The 18,897-nt window shown below is 45.0% G+C and overlaps 1 protein-coding gene and 1 long non-coding RNA gene across 5 annotated transcripts in view; one reads left to right on the plus strand and one right to left on the minus strand.

Annotated features, from left to right (window-relative positions):
* The window catches only part of LOC139299141 (cell adhesion molecule CEACAM5), a 17,879-nt gene extending 1,816 nt beyond the window's left edge, over positions 1-16,063 (minus strand). The window contains exons 1-11 of one of the 4 annotated variants that reach the window (XM_070922048.1): positions 16,004-16,063; positions 15,498-15,827; positions 13,197-13,360; positions 12,690-12,816; positions 11,370-11,648; positions 9,919-10,197; positions 9,236-9,490; positions 8,459-8,567; positions 3,089-3,112; positions 1,686-1,725; positions 1-783 (exon numbers count right to left, since the gene is read on the minus strand). The exon at positions 1-783 is cut by the window's left edge and continues 1,816 nt beyond it. In XM_070922048.1, coding sequence (XP_070778149.1) covers positions 1,707-1,725; positions 3,089-3,112; positions 8,459-8,567; positions 9,236-9,490; positions 9,919-10,197; positions 11,370-11,648; positions 12,690-12,816; positions 13,197-13,360; positions 15,498-15,827; positions 16,004-16,052 — 1,635 coding nt within the window. In that variant the 5' untranslated portion in view covers positions 16,053-16,063 and the 3' untranslated portion in view covers positions 1-783; positions 1,686-1,706. Of the gene's footprint in view, positions 784-1,685; positions 1,726-3,088; positions 3,113-8,458; positions 8,577-9,235; positions 9,491-9,918; positions 10,198-11,369; positions 11,649-12,689; positions 12,817-13,196; positions 13,361-15,497; positions 15,828-16,003 lie in introns of all 4 variants that reach the window. The other 3 variants (XM_070922046.1, XM_070922045.1, XM_070922047.1) reach the window with 3 other exon arrangements.
* Positions 15,414-18,078, plus strand: LOC139299142 (uncharacterized). The gene is made up of 3 exons (XR_011598771.1): positions 15,414-15,644; positions 15,778-16,142; positions 17,728-18,078. It is a non-coding gene; the product is annotated as an uncharacterized lncRNA (long non-coding RNA).
* The last annotated feature ends 819 nt before the right edge of the window (positions 18,079-18,897 follow it).

Consider the following 18,897-nt stretch of genomic DNA (forward strand, 5'->3'; position numbering starts at 1 on the left):
GCACCAGAGAAACTGAGGTATTTTGGATCAAACTGTCCCCCATAACTCTGTCAAGTACAGAGAAGCATCTAAAACTTTACTTTGAAACCCTTCGCTGCACTTGAAGCGCCCCCCATCAGGCAAACTCCACCCACCCGGCACAGAGGGTGAGATAAATCAAACCACAGAAACTAACAGATATTATTTTTACCCAGAATGCAGAGTGTCTTCGTGTGTGGCCTCTGTGTGTGTGATCACCCAGGCATCACAGTCATCTAGTATTCCTGTGTGTGTGTGTGTGTGTGTGTGTGTGTCCTCCTCAGGTTTCCTGCAGGATAAAGAGAGTCACTCATCGTAACCGTCTGTCCATCAGCTTCAGTCCAGGAAACGTCTCTGTCACACAGAGTCTCTCTGTGTTTTCAGTTTCCTGAAGGAAGCGGTGAGCCAGACGACAGGTGAAGGATGACGCTTGTCGACACCAGGTGGAGGAGAAGAAGAAGAGACGGAGGTGGCCTTCCAGTGATGGTGGAGGAGTTGAAGGTGAAGGTGAAGGAAAGCTCCAAAAAATTCAAAAAGTGAGATCAAAACATTAAAGATTCCAGCCAATGATCCAAACTCTGACAGAGTCTATCGGGTCAAATCAAGTTTCCATCGTCCTCGTCAGCCAGAGAGAGAGCGAGAGAGAGAGGCATGATGGGAAAGCTGGTCTGGGCGAGGGCTTCACAGGAAACCAGCTGGAATCTCTTCCGGCTTCACAGATGGATCATGGGAAACAAAATGGTGGGATGTTTGGGCCGGCGTCTCCTGAAGAGAGAGAGAAGAAAAAGTTATTTTCACCACCTCCTTCCCACCTGGCCCCTCCCCGTCTTATTGTCCTCCTGTCTGCTCTGTTCAGGTCCTCGTTCCTCATCAGACATATTATATTTGATTTAGAACAACTGCTGCCCTGAACCTCCCTTTAATCTCCATGTTATTCTCTTCTTCCTGCTTGTATTCGACTGTTTGCGTGTAGAGTTACAGTCACTGTTTCCACTGAGCGTCTCAACATGCTGCTGGCTTCTGTGGCTCGCGTCTGTCAGGTGGTCAAAGAAAAACACCTGAAACGCTGCTGCAGGGCTCAGACACAGACAGAGTCCACTTTAAACCAACAGTCTTATCTCAGAGCCTCACACACACACACACACACACACACACACACACAGGAAGCTATGACTGCTTCTACACACAACCACAAGGCTTTGTTTGCTCGACCAAGTGGAGACAGCCATGCTAGCTACTGTTTCAACACGGACTGCCCAAGACACACACATGCAAACACACACATGCAAACACACACATGCAAACACACACGCACGCACACACACACACACGCACACACACCAGCTCCTCAAACAGACCAGATAAAAACAACACCTTTCTGATCAGCAGGCGTCCGTTTACATCTTGAATGTGGACGACTCAAACACGGTTCAGGTCGTCGTGACTAACTACCCGTCTTCAGGGCAGATTCAACTACAGGTAACCATAGCAACAGTACTGACGCTTCAGGGTACGCTGACAGTTCAGTCTCACCAGTGACAACAGCAAGAAAGGAGCTCCTGATATATAACACCACTCTGTTCATATCTGGATTACGTGTTCACATTTAGTTCAACACGTCTTCGTAATAATTATTATTATTAAGAGTGAAGTTATCAGAGACTCACCAGCAGCGTGCAGGAACTCCTTTAGTACGGCGACTCGACCCTGAGGACAGAAAACAGTGATTAGTGCGGCAGGCGCATTGAGACGACCCCTGATGACCCCTGATGACCCCTGATGACCTGTGATGTCAGCCGGAAGGGTTAGTGTAGTAGAGATGACGAGCTGCCTTCAAACGGAGTCTCGTGACGTTAATTATTAAAGTAGAGATGGAGCTTTATTTCATGAGCACCATGTTTGTTATGTTGTTATTTTGGACTCCTGTGGTTGGTTGATTCACTGACACGTCTTTCTGACAGCATCGTAATGATGTCATCACACACACACACACACACACAGGAAGAAGGTGAAAGGTCTTAAACTCTGCTGTAGTGACTTAATTATGAAGCTAAAAGTTATTAAAATGTCAGAAGAGAGCTGCTGCTGCTGAAAATGTAAACCATCTAAACTCCCCAAAACTTTCTCCACATAACAAACAAACTGTCCCTGTTCCTTTAGGTTACATTAGTGCGATGACGTGCTAAAGTACATTGCGTTTGGTACTTTAAATCTATCTAACAATATTATTCGTTTTTTCTTACAGTCTAATCTCAGTCAACTTTAAACTCACTGATTAAATGTTGCTAAATATTTGATCTCCTCGGCCACGTGTGCGTTCAGTCTTCATGAAACCTTCCCTGTGGCCTCGGAGAAGCACTGAGGGAGACTACAAACTAAACATCAGCCAGCGTCTTTAAAAATGCCTTTTTGTTGAATCCTTGAATCTTATCACAGAAACTGTGAAACATTTTTTGGCCGCTGATAAGAGCAGCGGCCGACAGAACGTCAGGGTTCAAAGATCCGCAGAAGGAAAAGAGGTCGGTGAAAGAGAAATAATAAGGCCAGTAACACTGTAAGAAGTCCAAGGTCAGAGACAGAGAATGAAAGCTGTGATGATCAGAGTCCTCCACGGAGACGGGCGGAGGCGGGCGGAGGCGGAAAACACTTTGACCTTGCAAACAGCCCTTCAGTTATGTATCGACTTCAAAAGAGAAGCTGAACACTAAGAGGTGACAGAGAGGCCTGCAGGCGGCTCAGCGTGGAGCCATGTTTGTTTGTCTTCATCAGACTGATTGTGTTGAGGCGCCCAACAGCAACAACAATCGTCATAGTTACAGATTCATTTTCTGCCGAAGGACTCGTTGATGAATGGACTAACTGCTGCACCTCGACAGAAAATGAATCGACAAACTAGTTTGATTTCTCAGTTAATCATTGAAATCATTCTGGATTCATGGATTCTGGGAGATTGAGATGGTAATTAATAGTGATTAATGGACTGATTGAGAAAATATTTGTTGTTATTTGTTGTTTCACTTCGTGGACTTTCTTTTGAAAAGAGCCCTGACAAATAAAGTTTAACACTTACTGTAATGTTCCAGTTTCACTGCACCTAACAACATGAAGAGAAGTGAAAATGAGTTTCTCGAGGTAAAAGTTAGAAACTACTGTGGATTGATTGTGTAGAAAAACACTGAACAGACAAAACCTGAAGAGAAAAGAGAAAGCGGGGGGGGGGGGGGGGGGGTTAAAGAGAGATGAAGACGAGCAGCGAAACAAGCAGCTGAAGAAGACGAGTGCAGACATGACAGTGACATTCCTGCCGCTCTCTGGAACACCGGCCTCGCCCTCGCAGGACGAAACACTCCCGTTAGCAGACGAACGCTGGTCCATCCTCAGACACACCCCTGAGGCCAAAGACACGATGCCTCAGAGGTCGAAGGTCGTTGGGGAACCGTTTTAACTGTGTTTTACTGTGTTTAAAAAGCATGCGGTCCATCTGTCCTCTGTATGAGACAGACTGAGACTGAAGGGTCTCACTGTACAGTAACCTCAGTAACTAAAACAGGGTGTTCGGCTCCTCTTTAAGGGACTTTAAGGAGCAGCTCTCACAGTTTAAAATCAAGCAAAAACAAGCTGTTTGTCACAGTTTATAAGTAGATCTGTCTGCATCACTGTGGATAAAAGCCATTTTGTGGCATGTTTGTCATGTGCTTTTGCATTTCTGGAGCCCTAAAGCTGGAAGGGAGCTGTGGAGCCAGCACAAAAATTCCTCAATATCCAACATGTAATTATAGCGGAGGGGTTTTCCCAGCTGGCAGCTTGTTTTTCTGAATGCAGCATGAAGAGGAGGAGCTAGAAGAAGAGGGGGTCCGACTGGTTTACCATGAAATGTTTTGGTGCATGATCTCCAAAAAGAAAAGCATGCATTTTAGATCAGCGTCCAAGCTTTTCCCAGTTCACTTAACTGGTTTTAAACGATTCAAACAATACAAAAAAATCTCAGCGGTCATGTTATATTCAGCAGTTCTCTGTAATTATTTCAGAATAAAGCTTTTATCTCCAGAGTCAGTTTATCAGATTACAAAACAACCACAGAGAGAATACATCAAGTTAAATTACAGGGTGAAGTCTGGCTGGGTTTTCTGTTTCTTCAAGGCCAAATTCAAAGCTGGTGCTTAATGTACAAATGCAGGCACTCTGACTGATTCCCCTCCAGCTACGAACAAGCAAATGTCTCCAACAGTCGAAGTGGTGAAGCAGAAGTCTGCCGGGTCACTCGAGCAGTTTCTCTGCTGACATTAAACCAACATGAAGGGTCGTGAAGCGGTTAACAGACGAGCCGAGCCGGAGAAACAACCTCGTTCTTCAGATAAAGTCACTCTGCGGTTGAACTGCAAGTAGACATGCTACGGTAATGGTCATCAAACACACACTTCCTGCCACCTAAACACCCCCACCCCGTCACTGAGGAGGGGGGCGGAGTCTTCCTGCCTGTGATTGACAGCAGAGAATGAAGGAATGCAGTCAGGCTGTGTTTTCAAAATACCGAAACCGACACAGACAGACTTAATCCTGGGTGACAAGGCCAGGTCCAAAGAGCGGGGGGGCTAAAGATGCTGACTTCGTCCTCTTGTAAACAACTAGAGAATACTTAGTATAAGAAGCCTGAGGGTTTAAGGGAACCCCTCAGAGACTGTTACTGTGACTGTGCTTCAGAGACAGAAGACTTCTGATTCATGAGGAATGATGAACCATATCAGCCATCATTTGATGAGACCAGGTCCCGACAGTTTACTGACTGTATCAGTTAAGTCCCCTCAGACCTGGTTTACTCAGACCTGGTTTACTCAGCAGGTGGTTCTAGTTCCATGCGTTTCCTCCAGCCTTTCTGTCTACACCTGCAGCTGCTGCTCATCCCTTTTTATCATTGAAGGTTCATACGGGCTCCTGTTTGATTCTCTTTATTATGATGTCTGTGTTCCTCTCCCAGGCCTCCATGCCACAGGTGTAGGTGTGTGTGTGTGTGTGTGTGTGTGTGTGTTGTCTTAAACCGGTTTTAGATGCAGACCTTCGGGACAAGGAAATTGTTGTTTTCTTCAAAAGCCGTGTTTTTAAATGAAAACCTGTAGCTGGAAGGCGCTTAGACCAGCTTCTCCCAGTTTGCTCCCAGTTTGCTCCCAGTTTGCTAAAAACAGTGTCTGGAGGTGTTCTCTATGTTTCTTCTTCATGTATGAATGTATCATGTGTGTATCACAGCCTGATCTATCTTCTGATCTATCACTGTTCCTCACCATCACCGTGAACACACACTAGTTTATTTTGAAGTGAAACACATTCATGTGTCCCACCTTTATGGGACCAATAACAGTAAATGTATATAAAAACCTCAAATAGTACTTGTCGTCCCCAACATGGCAGCATGCTCGCTGGTTTAACCACTGACAGAAACTACACCTGTAATTCAGCACTGCCAGGACAGGTTCTCCATACTCATATATGTCAGTCTGTCTGTCAGCGGCTGAGGTCGTCCTGTGTCTTTATCTCTGCTGTCAACACCATTCTTTATGTCTGACAGACTGCGACTGTGTGTGTGTGTGGCGGTCTGAAGATGGCTGAAGACGATAATTAAAGTCCGGCCTTCCTTGTCTTCCCACCTCTTTGATTGATTTTGTCTTCCACGCTCTAATTCTTCCACTTCCAGCTGCACTGAAACGCTCTGTCGTGTTTCTGTTGGATGACAGTCAGTGAAACCGAAAGAGAAATCCAAACCGTGTTATAAACACCAACATGAAATGAATCCATCGCCTGAAGTTGTCACAGACACACAGATTTCAGTCTGAGAGTCTGGATCCTTCACCTAGACCTCCACCAACAAGCCCACCCTGGAGGCCCACTGCAGAACAAAGGCCTCCTGTCATCACTGTTGACACCTTTAACAGCGACGATGACGCTGATGAAGATAAAATGACGGGGCCCAGAGAGGAGCTCTACATCTGAACACCTGATGACCTCGGTGGCATCACGTGACCATCCGGCCCCGTCAGCGCTCTGCCTGACTGACAGCAGGGTTTGTTAGAGAGGAAGTCGGGGGGGGGGGGGTCTAGTCTTTACAATCGATAACTTATCTCTCAAAAGTTATTAGAAAGTTTGGAGAGAATCATCCTCTCCTCCTCCAGCGTCCACTGCAACGAGGTCCAAATATACACCAACACAGATCTGAGATCTGTTTGTACTTCATCACATTTCTGCATACACGTTAGTGTGTGTGTGAACAACAGCGGCAACAAAGGACGGCGTGGGAGTCTCTCTCAACTCCAGCCATCAGCGTTATCAAAGACTGCTGAACCTCATCAGGACAACTGTTGGAAAGCTGGGAATCATTAGGAAGGAGGATCTACAGTCCCGTGAAAAGAGGAAGGAGAGGAGGGGAGGAAGAGGAAGACGTTCACTACAGGTAGCTGTACCTGTACAGGTAAACGTCGCTGGATTTAAACCTCCGGCCAGCCGAGCCGACAAACTGCTTTAACGTGTGTCACAGCTGCAAACTCCTGGTTTCAAATTGCCAAAGTCAGGAATGCGTCTGTCACTGGCTCATCTGTTTGTTCTTTGTTTCAGGATGGCAGCTTCCTGTTTGGCTCCTCAGTATGTTGAAACCTGACAGGATGTGGCGAGAGATTGCATCACTGCCGCTGTTTGGGAAGACGTGGCGTTCAGGTGGGAAAAGATGTAATCTGCTGCAGCTCGCCGCTTTAAGTCTTTTTAATTCAAGTCGAGTCTAACGTCTTCATAAGGAATGATATTCAATCCTTTTCAGACATAACAGAGGCCAAGTTCTTCAGATGTGGCTATACCAGGCCTTCCTGTCACTGTTCCCTTGAGAAGTCCTAGTCAAGTACAGACTGGGAAAACTCCATCTGCTGATGAAGATCATGGGATGTGATCAAAAGCTACAGAACAGCTACTAAATGAACCACGTGAGATTGACCATCTTTGAACTTTGTTTGTCTTATTTTGTCCCAAACGCTTCCAACTCTGCTTTCAGAAAGGAGGTTTCAGACGAGCAGTCGGTATGAAGCATCCTGAAGCCTAAAGCCAGATCGACACACTACAATGAAGAGAAATGACTATCTCACCACGCTGGCACACGAGTTCACGTCAGTTACTGAGAAGAGAAAAACTTTTAGGACCCAAAAAACAACAATGACTCGATAAAAAAGGAGATTTTGGCTCTGAGCTTTTACTTAACTACTTTTGGGACCGTTTGGTGACTTTCCGCTCACACGTACTTTTTTATTGTATATTTTTGGCGGCTCAGACGTTGATTGACTCTCCCCTGAAGCAGTGTTTTCAGCGCTGGACATTTCAGAAAGATGTCCCGAGGACACGAGAACTGGATTCTGTTCAGAGACTTTTTCTGAAGGTGGATATGTTGTGAATTATGGTGTCAGTGTTGAAGGGCGTGGCAGCTCTGTAGAGTGTGTATGTGTGTGTTTTACTGTGTGTGTACATTAGTGGAACATGTTGCAAGACGCCGAGGCGTGAGAGGAATGACGAGAATTTCCTAGAAGGTCATGAAGTGGCTGACATGACTGACACACATACAGACTCAAACAAAGAGGGTCAGATAACACACACACACACACACTCATATCTATTCTGTACATATAGACATTTTAACACTGAAGCAAGAAATCGTGAAGAAAACAGCAGCAAAGAAACTGCAGAAACATTTCATACATTTCAGACAAACGGCTGCTGTGACAGATATAAACACACCCAAAGACTGATGACACTCCTTTCTGTTTTCCCTGGTTTGGGCTAATTCTCTTAGTTATCTGACTGCCGTCCTGTTAAAGCTGTGGCTTAATGCTTAATGACATGTTCAACTACGTGTATACAGTAAATATGTCAACACGTCGCAATATCAGTGCTATCACATGACATATTTTTATCACAGTAAGATTTATACTGTATTGTGATTCTTATTCTTCACACAACTGCTTCTGTCGAGGGCAACACTTTGAACGTCTTCCAGGAGAGACTGTCTGAAGACATGCAGCGTTGTCCCCATTGAGACTGTGAAGACACAGAGCTGTTGGAGAGAGTTTGGAGGCAGTTGGATGCAGCCAGGACGCCTTCCAGTGTGGACAGACACACCTGGACAACACACCAGTTTGGGTCGAGCATACTGAACCTCTTAGTTTTCTAAACTGATCTCCATTCTTTCAGTTTTCCCCGGACCTGTGGAAACCATAAAGAGCCTGATCTTATTCAGCCAAGAACCCACATGGACATTAGTTTGGCAGCCTACAACCTCAGTCAGGAGGTTCACCTGCACACCAAAACCAGATTGCTGTGAGAAGAAGGTACAAATCTCATGGTCAAAGTGCATCCAGCAGATCAACGCCTGTCACCCAGTAACCCAGATCAAGACTTTAGAAAGCAGAGTACTTACGGTACTTTCTGTCTGCAGTACATGATTAAAGCGATGGCGGCACCAAGAGCGACGAGGACGCCGATGACGATTCCAGCGATGGCTCCGTCTGAGAGACCTTCATCCAGCGCTCCCTCCTCTGTAACAACAACAAGATTCATAATGCTGATCTCCTGCTGAGGGAGTCCTGACATTCAGGCAAACATCTGTAAATCAACAAAAACAGCAGTATTTTTTGAGGATATTGCAGTAATACTACTGTTCACACGCTATTGTTGAGGGCAACTTCATGTGTCAGAACAGAAACCACACAGAGGAAGTGAATGTATGACTCAGGGGGATTGTAGGTGAGTGACCTCTATGGAAGTGATCACTCACTTGATACTGTACACCCCCACATGACAGCCTCTATGCATCACTTTAAAGGTCCGACAGAAACGACGAGCCACATTCCAACATGAGATAATCACAGGAAGAAAACGGAGACGCTGACGCTGCAACTGCTGCTGGTTCGAGTGAAAATACTCTGAACTGAAAATCAGCCTCAGTTCAATCCAGGAGAGGAACATTTACGTTTCCCTGTTGCATAACAAAGAGGCACGGAAGTAGAATGAAGCTGTAGTTACTCTGATGACAAATTATGAGAAATGTTACTTTAATTGGGTTTTCTTGCACTAATTGGCCATCAGGACGGTTTACTGACATTTTCTGCGTCCGTATCTGCAGTTGATGCGGGTTGCAGTCAGTGCGTTCCTGTAAAATTGAACCTAGGTGGCGGCTTACAGACACGCATCTTACCTTTGATGGACAGGTTGTGGGTGTACATGGTGGTCTTGCCGGTAACAGCGTTGTGCGCCTCGCACGTGTACGTTCCAGTGTTTTTGTAAACAGCCTTCTCGATGGCATACTTGGCCGTTTTGACATCGGTCATTGAGCCGTTAAACTTCCAGGTGAAGTTGGCGGGGGGAACGGACGCAGCGGAGCAGATGAGGGTCACGCCGTCGTTCACCTCTACGGCCTTGTCGCCCGTCACCATCGGTGTTTCAGGACCGTCTGGAGATAAAACAGAAAGAAAAGAGGGTTTGTTATTCGTAGCCTCCACCCCCCTCTTCAGCTCTCCTCTGCCCCCCCTGGAGGGGCATCGCACAGTTTGAAGCCTGGAGTGGTGCATGTACTGTGTAATTGCTCTTATTGTCACCATCACTTGACAGTAAAGGCCCCCACATGCAGGGATCAGTCAATTCATATTTGTCTGTTTTCCTCATAATTTTCATTACCCGGGTACACATACGCTGATTGCTGTTTATTGTATTTTAAAGGCATTTTTATGGACTTCTGAATGAGATCTGGTTATAAAAGTGCTATAAAAATAAATCAGTGCAAATACACACCCATAAATGCCTCATAATGTAAAACCATAAACCCTGACAACACTGCAGCGTCGCCAGATGTTCAAGTCTCTTAGCAGAACCAGCACTCACAGTTGACCACCATGTTGTAGGAGGCTTTGACGCTGTTGACAGGGTTGGCGAGCTGACACGTGTACTCTCCGTTGTCCTCTTTCTGCAGCACCTTGATCAACACGGAGCTCATGTCGTCGGCGAACACCAGGCGGGAGCCGGCAGACAGAGGTTTGCCATCTTTGGTCCAGGTCGTGGTCTTCACGGTGCCGGCCGTTGCCTGGCAGCTGAGGTTGGCTGTGCTGTTTCCAGCGATGAGGGTGGCAGTCGGACCGCTGATTTTAACACCTGAGACGGGATCTGTAAACATTCATGGGAGAGAGAGAGAGATGTTATTTCTCTTTAATAGTTTTACTCCATATATTGTACTTCAATATGTTCTTACTCCATCCTTTAGTCCCCACTATAGTAGCACTACAATGGAGCCTACATTTCCCATAATGCAACGGGATAATGTCTTTAATTAGAGCCTTCCTGTCTGGTAAACAGAACAAACCAACGTCTTTCAAACTCTGCACCTCCAGTTCACAACGCAGGCTGTATCTATTATATTTCAGTGAGTAGTTTTACTTCTTGAATCCAGAATCAATCAATCCAAATACTACTAATACTACTACTACTACTACTACTACTGAGATGTTGGTCGTCTGAACCTTCGAGCGTCACTCTACTGTTTCAATCTGCCAAACAGCTTTGAGTCACCGCAACACAATGTTCATGTCATTTCCTTTTTCATGCACGCTCCCCCTCCTCTCCATTACCATCCAGAAAGAAAACACAGAAAGTCTTCAGGGCATAATGTAAGACCATCCTCCAACCCAGCAGGTTTCACACACACACACACACACACACACACACACACACACACACACACACACACACACACACAGAAACAGTCTGCTGCCAACTTGAAAACAACATCCTCGAAAAGCAAGAGGAAAAGAAGTCCTTGGCAGTAATCACAGACAGCACAGGTGCACGCTGAACCTTCAGCAGGGCTGTTCTCACACTGTCGGACCCCTCGCAGGTAAAGGCCACTGCAGCCTGTGTGACTAACGGGAGTCCATTTAACAGCCTCGTGCCTCGAAGGTTTGTCACCAGGAACAGAAAAGGTTTCAGTCTGCTGGTTCCAGTGAACTTCTGCCTCATTCTGGATATATGAAATATCAGATTTGTGACCCTTTTATAGATTATTATTTAAAGACTGCAACCATATTTGGCTACAGCGCACATTGATGTTCGTCTAAATATGTCGATAATTCAGAACTACTGCAGTTGGAGGACAGTTACAGTCTTATCGCAGCTTTCGTTTGCTTCCTGTGTCACTGTGAGCTGTTTTCCTTTTAACCCTTTACGAGCCAGTGTTCAACGCGCTGGACAGCATTATGCAGAACTTAGTTACATGACAATGGACTGCTGCACTTTACGACCCAAACCACCGAGACTCCATCTGGTTAATCGTGACTTCTCACCCATCACAGTGAAGGAAACGGCAGGAGAAGAGACGCTGCGTTGGGTCTTGTCGTTTTTGGCCCTGCATGTGTAGTCTTCTGCTTTCTTCCCTAACCCGTGTTTTTCGATCACTTCCAGGGTCAGGAGGGGACCCGCTATCTCCATCAGCTGCTGGTTGTGGTACCAGCTGAAGGTGGCGGCCGGGCTGGAGGTGGATGAGCAGGACAGGGTGAAGTTGGAGCCCGACTGGAGGAACTTGGGAGGGTTCGGAGGAGTGATGGTGACTTTATCTGGTCCGTCTGTGGAGCAACAACACATGGAAAAGGGTCAGTTCAACTTAAATGTAACATCGATAACATCATCGGTTATACATTAATTAACACTAAGCATCTGCTGATAGATTGATTTTAGATTTTTTGAATGCTGTTTTTTTACGTAACTTTCTTATGATTAACAAATAAACTCTTAACAAGCTATTTGTAAGTTTGTAAAATCCTTCTTAAGAAGCAAAATGTTGTAAAAATGTATTTTCATAGTGATTTCATGCACATCTTCATGTTGTTGCTGCTCACTGCATTCAAATAGTTCCATTTTCACTAACTTCAACATTAAGCCAGACCAGATGAAACCCTCCTGAGCTGAAGCGCGGACGCTTTGATTAATTAATAACAGGGTTAAGCAGCGGTCGGCGTGGTTTCACTGCCTTTCAGCTTAGTCATGGGGAAGGAGTGGAAGTGCAGGCTGCTGTGTACACAGTGTGGGTTTAGCACAGGCTGAGGGGGAGCGCCCTGCAAACACACCACAATCTAAACTACAGGAGTCACACAGCTGCAAGACTGCTCAGACACCCAATCTGACCAGGTTTAAAGTCTTAGCAGTAATGGATCCAGTAATACTGTCAAAGGTCAGGCATCAGTGTGATTCAGAGGCAAAACCAGAGAAACTGTCTCTGACAAACGACCTGTTGGGGTGTGAAGGAGTGACAGCGACTGACTCATGTCTGAACGTCTTTGTTGTCCAGCGGGTGTGGAGCTCGTGCAATGAAGTGCAGCGTTTCAAACACTACAAGACCTCAGAGTAAAGACATGGATGGGGAAAACTACTTCCTGTCTAACTGCCATGAGGGTGGAATAAAAGGTCTTTACTTTCTGTCACAGAGGAGTACCAAACAGCGTGGGCGTGACAGCATGAACTATGACATCATATAGTCACCAGCCTGAGTAAGTAGTTAGCCGTGGTGGCTATCATCGCTTATGCTAACCTACTAGTTCTTCTGTTTAGTCCAAACACCTCACTTCCCGTGTGGGAGGAGTTACCGGCGGTGCAGGCGCAGTACTTACAGTAGACTGTGAGGTTGAAGGGGGCGCTCTTCTCCGTCTCCAGTTTGTTAGCAGCTGTGCAATAAATGGGACCAACCAGGTCTGACCTGAGAACATCTTTGATGGTCAGCGTCACCAACTTGTCCTCCTGTGATTCAATCCAAAGCAGAGAATACATCAGTTGTACATTAATTAACGAAATTAATAAAAACAATAATAATAGTACTTCAAGGTACCCAGCAGAGTTTTCGCAGTTTATATTCAGTATTTCTCACCAAAACACTACGTCACATGCTAATTTGCATATGAGCGACGTGATAACTATTTACAGCCTGAACATACAAGAGTAAAACAAGTCTCTGCCTCTAATCTGCACCTCCTATAAAAAACTAAGGACGTTTGTCATTTGTATCACATGCTCCTCCATGAATAGAACTTAATGCAGAATGTGACCACGTATTAATGAAGTAGTAGACTGAGTGGGATAGTGGATGCTTGAGTTATGGATGAATGATCGTCTAAACTGACCTCTACCAGTGTGAGCCGTTTGCCGTCGGCCACGATGGGCGCGGTGCCGTTGATCCAGGAGAACTTGAGGAGGGAGCCTTTAGCGGAGCAGGTCAGAACCACGGTGCTGTTGTGCTCGACGGCCTCAGGCAGGTCGGACTTGATGGCCACATCGGACACCGGCTCTGCGGGACAAACAAGAGGGCTGTTTCACATGAGCAATAACAACGTTTCAGAATTGAATGTGGGAGAAAAGAAAGTTTCTCTTCAACAGATTTACTGTTAAGCTACTGTCAATGAATCAACACTTCCTGCAGATGTTTCACATTAAAAGCTTCCCTGCAGATCAAAGGGCCTAATACCTGTGACATATTTGCAGAGGTGACACCAATGAGTGAGAACAGTGCCTCTGCTCCGTCAGAACGGCAGGACGCCGCAGCTTTCAATGTTTTTCATCCTGCTGTTATGAGCAACCGGCCGTTATTTGTTCTGCAACTAATGATTCATTTCATTTTCAGTTAATCTCTTGGTCGGTTTTCCCATTTATCAATGAGCCCAAGGTCACAACTTCATGTCTTGTTTTGTTCGACCAACAGTCCAAAACTCAAATGTATTCCGTTTATGAGAACGAAAAGCAGCAAATTCTCACATTTGAGAGCTTGAAACCATCAAATATTCGAAATATTTGCTATAAAAATGACTTAAATGATTTTCAGATGAGTTGCCTATTAATCTGCTGATCGATTAGTCGACTAATCGTTGCAGCTCTCGTAATGTGTTGTTGACGGACACTATTCTCGATGCACGATGTAATGCACAAAGGAAATGGAGGGAAAATGATCTCAAATAATTGAGTTCCAGAAACTAACTGATGAAACGTGGGGGTGGAGAGTTTAACAACCTGCTCCCCGAGGCCGGTTTCTCTTCACACAATCATAATTGTACTCTGAACTCAACATTTGAATGGAGTGAATGAAGACGGCAGAGAAATCGCAGCAACTAGACCTGCTGGACTCGTTCTCAATAATCCTGGAGCTCCATTTCTAAACGTACGGGCTGTTTATTGATGATTAGGCAACAGTAGGTGTGTGGGAACAATGTGAAGGAGTGGTAACCAGTTCTGACAGCAGGGCAACAGACTGCGGCGTTGAAGAGTTCATCCAGTAACTTCACACAAAGGCTACTTTGGAGATCACTTTTCTCAGGTCAAGGTCAAGGGGACGTTCAGGATCCACTGTGTGCTGACGCAACAGGAAAAGACTAAAGAAACAAACAAACATGGAGACACTGCTGGTTTTGTCCTGAGTGTTTGTCAAATGTGTGGTTTTACTGGTACGGACTGGACTGGAAATGAGTGTAACTGTATCAATGAGAGTCATAAGGAATGCTGGGAAAAGGCATGCATGCTCCGCTGCCAACCATCCTTTGATAAATAAAAGATCCAAACTGACATCATGTGGCTGACATAAGCCCGACCGGAGACGTCAGTTGACAACTATTTTGGTAATTGATGAATGGTTTTATTCATTTTTCAAGAAAAAACACCAACCATTAGCTGGTTTCAGCTTTCTTTGTCACTATGATAGTGACACACTCGTGCACAGCTGCTTCATCAGAGCTTGTTTTTAATGAAAACATACGGATTCGCTCAGTGGCTTTGACACCACTAATATTTACTCTGTGTGTGTGTGTGTGTTTTACAGCTATGACACAACAGTATTACAATAAACAGTATTACAGTGTTAGAGTAAAAGACTCTGGCAGCAGCATGAAACACCTCTAACACTCAACCAGGAAAGTACAGTATGGAGGGCCACACCCATACGGAGCACAGTGTCACAAGAAGTCACAACTTCTCCAAGGAAAAAGATATTTATCACAATGACGTGCTGGAGAAATGACTGCACTCAGTGAACAGCTCAGGTGAACAGCTCAGATGAACAGCTCAGGTGAACAGCTCAGGTGAACCGCGGTGTGAAAACGTCCACTAAATGCTTCACTTGTAGACAAAGCAAATGGGTAAAGGAGTATCTCTTTTCCTCCGCCAAGGAATATAGTCCTCGAACGGTGGCCAGGCTGCGTGGTCGCTAAGCGACGGATAACCTGCTCACTTGATTTTCCGGTGGCGGAGGCATATCTGCACCCCTCGCCTCCACACCGGCAGCAGGTGTGGCTTGAGGGCCCGTTCACCGAGCAACACTTTAAAGCGGTGATGGATTAAAGAAATAAATATCAAAGAATACATCACGGATCCTTTTTCTGAATCGGTTTGACTCACATCTTTACACCGGGACGGGAGAGAAGTTAGAAGAGAGAACTCACCCAGGACTCCGAGCTTTATGTCTCCGGTTCGAGTTTCTCCGGTAGGTGCTATCATGCTGACGCTGTAATCCCCGCTGTCCCCCGACTTCAGGGGTCCCAGGTACAAGAAGCCGTTGGTCTGGTTGATCGACACCCTTCCCTGGTAAGGTGCGTTCACGCTCACCACTGTTGGACTCACGGTGACAACATGAACCTCTTTAGTCCCGTTGTTGAAATTCCAGGTTATAAAGGCGTACTCTGGCTTGTCAAGCAGGGTCTTTAAAGTCACATTTCTCCCCAGAATGGCCTCCACCGGACCCTCCGGCAGGATGGCCTGCCCCGCACAGCATCCTGAGGGGAGGAAACGTGAGGGACAAGTCAGATGGAGTAAGTTAGACCTGTAACACCCTACCGTCCTGAAGAAGCCTGAAGTCTTTCAACACTCATTCAGTAACCTGCGCCACAGACAGAATAAAGAATGAAGGAATAAACTCCCGCACACACACACAGCATGTCTCTCCTCTTACCGAGCAAAGAGAGCAGAAACAGAAGCGATTTCAAGGCGAACAGAGTCATCCCGGACGGCTCGAGTCTTTCCAGCAGAGACGGAGACGAAAATGCGGCAGAAGGCTACCTGCTGCTTTTAGAGGGACACACCCAGACAAGGTGAACACACACACACTCACTCACACACACACACACTCACACACACACACACACACACACACACACACACACACACACACACTCACACACACACACACACACACACACACACACACACACACACTCACTCACACACACACACACACTCACACACACACACACTCACACACACACACACACACACACTCACACACACACACACACACACACACACACACTCACACACTCACACACACACACACACACACTCACACACACACACACACACACACACACACACTCACACACACACACATACACACACACACACACACATACACACACACACACACACACACACACACACACACACACACACACACACGTCATTGGTGTGATGACACGAGCCCCTTCTTTGCATTCCTGTAGTTTGTAGTGAAGTTTATATTTAACTCAGTCTGTCATTCATGTATCACACAGTAAATACACTCCTCTTCTTCTTCTGTGCCTCGTTTTATTCTTTCCTTTTGTTCCATAAACCTTGATATTAATGACAGACCACCTCCATCTAGTTGATGGAGTTCTATTCAGACGCTTTTCAACCTTCACGGTTAGAAGTACGCAGGTATTATCAGCAGAACTGAAGCTGTCGTAATATTACATACCATATTATTCAATTGTTATTATGGGTGCATTCATGTCTGAGCAGCTGGAGATGAAGCTAATTCTAACAATGTGAAATCTGAAGTTAAATGTAGTGGAATAGAAGTATAAAGGAGCATAACATGGAAATACTCAAGTAAAGTACATGTATCTCAAACTTTTACTTCAGTACAGTACTAGTGACTTCCCACACCTGATGGGATGGGGTAACACATTAGGTTTCTGAAGAACACCTTAAAGATTAATATCATGAAGACTTCAGGGAGACGGTCTGACTTTAAGGGTGCACTAAGAGCCAGACTTCCAGTAAGTTAGTGAGCAGCTTTACTTTCCTGTCAGCGGTCATAATGGCTCTTTTCACATTAATAACCCAGTGATGACCCCTAAACAACACATAAAAAGCATAAGAAATCACTTAGAGAGTCCATTAATCGACCCATTCCTAAACCCTTTAAAGACACACACCATCATAGTTTTACTTTTTCAAGATATGGCATTATTCATGAATAAATCATTCTGATTTATCCGACACATAAAGGACGTTTAAAGGGTCACGACACAAAAATCAGCTGAAATGTCTTCAGTTTAAAGTGGGAAAGTGGAAACCTGCAGTTTCTCCATGTAGTTTAGTGAGACACTGCTGCCACCCAGTGGACATGTGGGGAAGTCATTGAAGTACTTTAAACATACAATTAAAAACTTCATATTGGAATGTTTTCAGTGCCTTTGGATAAAGACCGAGTCTTTCATATTAGTGAGTACATGGGAAGATGGAATAAATGGATGAAGTATAAATGACTAAACATGATTGACTTTGCCTCTCCAATAACACATGATGATTTCTGTTTGGCCTGAAAAGTCTGCCGAGAAGCATTTCATATGTTGATGATGAAAAAAGTTCAAATGAATGGGGGGTGTCGTTCCTGTTGTTGTTCCCTGATAGGTGGGCTCTACGTCGTGGACCTACAGCTCCATGATGCGGGGTCTTTGGGGGATGTAAACAGGAAGTGGAATGGATTCAGTGAGTTAGCAGCGGTGGAAGAATTACTGAAATATTTTACTTAAGTAAAAGTGGCAGTACCACTCTGTAGAAATACCCTGTTACAGTAAAAGTCCTGCATTCAAACACAAAAATATTAGCATCAAAATGTACTTAATATTATTGGATTCTACTTATTGATGCAGTAATGTGTTCAGTACTTTAATGTTAATGCAGCTGGTGAAGGTGGAGCTCATGTTAATGACTTCATATACTTTGTCTGCTGCTCGGAGGATCAATAAAGTTTGACCTAATCTTGAACCATAATAATGCATCATAGTTTTTTTGTTGATAATATTTTGTATTATTAATCTGAATCTGAATTTCAGTGATCAACTAAATGTAGTGAAGTAAAAAGACATGTAGTGGAGTAGAAGTATCAAGACTCAAGTAAAGTACAAGTTCCTCAAACTTGTACCTCAGCACAGTATTTGGGTAAATGTACTTAGTTCCCACCACTGTCTTTTGGCAAAGCACATGCTGCTCATGTCTCATCCATAGTTTCTTTTACATTTTCTACTTCTTTCGAGTAGCTTATGTCCTACTTCCATATTAAGTAGAGACACAACAGTATATAACAAACCAGACTACATTCACTTAAACCTGATTTTAAACATATCAATACATTCGACACAAAATCTTAACTCCTGACAAGGTCTTCTTACAAGCTTTTTCCAGGGGAAGACTATCCGAGTGTGGTTAACCGCCCCACCTCCCTTAAAGAGCACAAAGAGGATGAGACGGGGCTACTGAAAAACTCACTTCGACACTGTGGCATGGCCAGTGTAATACTATCCATGCACTACTACACATGGCAGTCAGATATATATATTGTACACATCTGGTTGCCGCTGGCCATGTGACCAAACACACAGCGGTTTGTATACAATACAAGCAGCGAATGAACAGTCTTTGAATGTATAGTCTGCTGTATAAATAAAACAGAGCTATTTTCTAAATTGCATGAGCGACTGATTCATTCCACATAGATGTAAAAAACTAAATCATCTTGGTGCTGTACTCCCCACTATCACCAGACTGCTGGTCTGGTCAACCGTCACTCTTCCCTGGTGC

Source organism: Enoplosus armatus, chromosome 16, assembly GCF_043641665.1.
Source record: "Enoplosus armatus isolate fEnoArm2 chromosome 16, fEnoArm2.hap1, whole genome shotgun sequence".
Lineage (NCBI taxonomy): Eukaryota > Metazoa > Chordata > Actinopteri > Centrarchiformes > Enoplosidae > Enoplosus > Enoplosus armatus.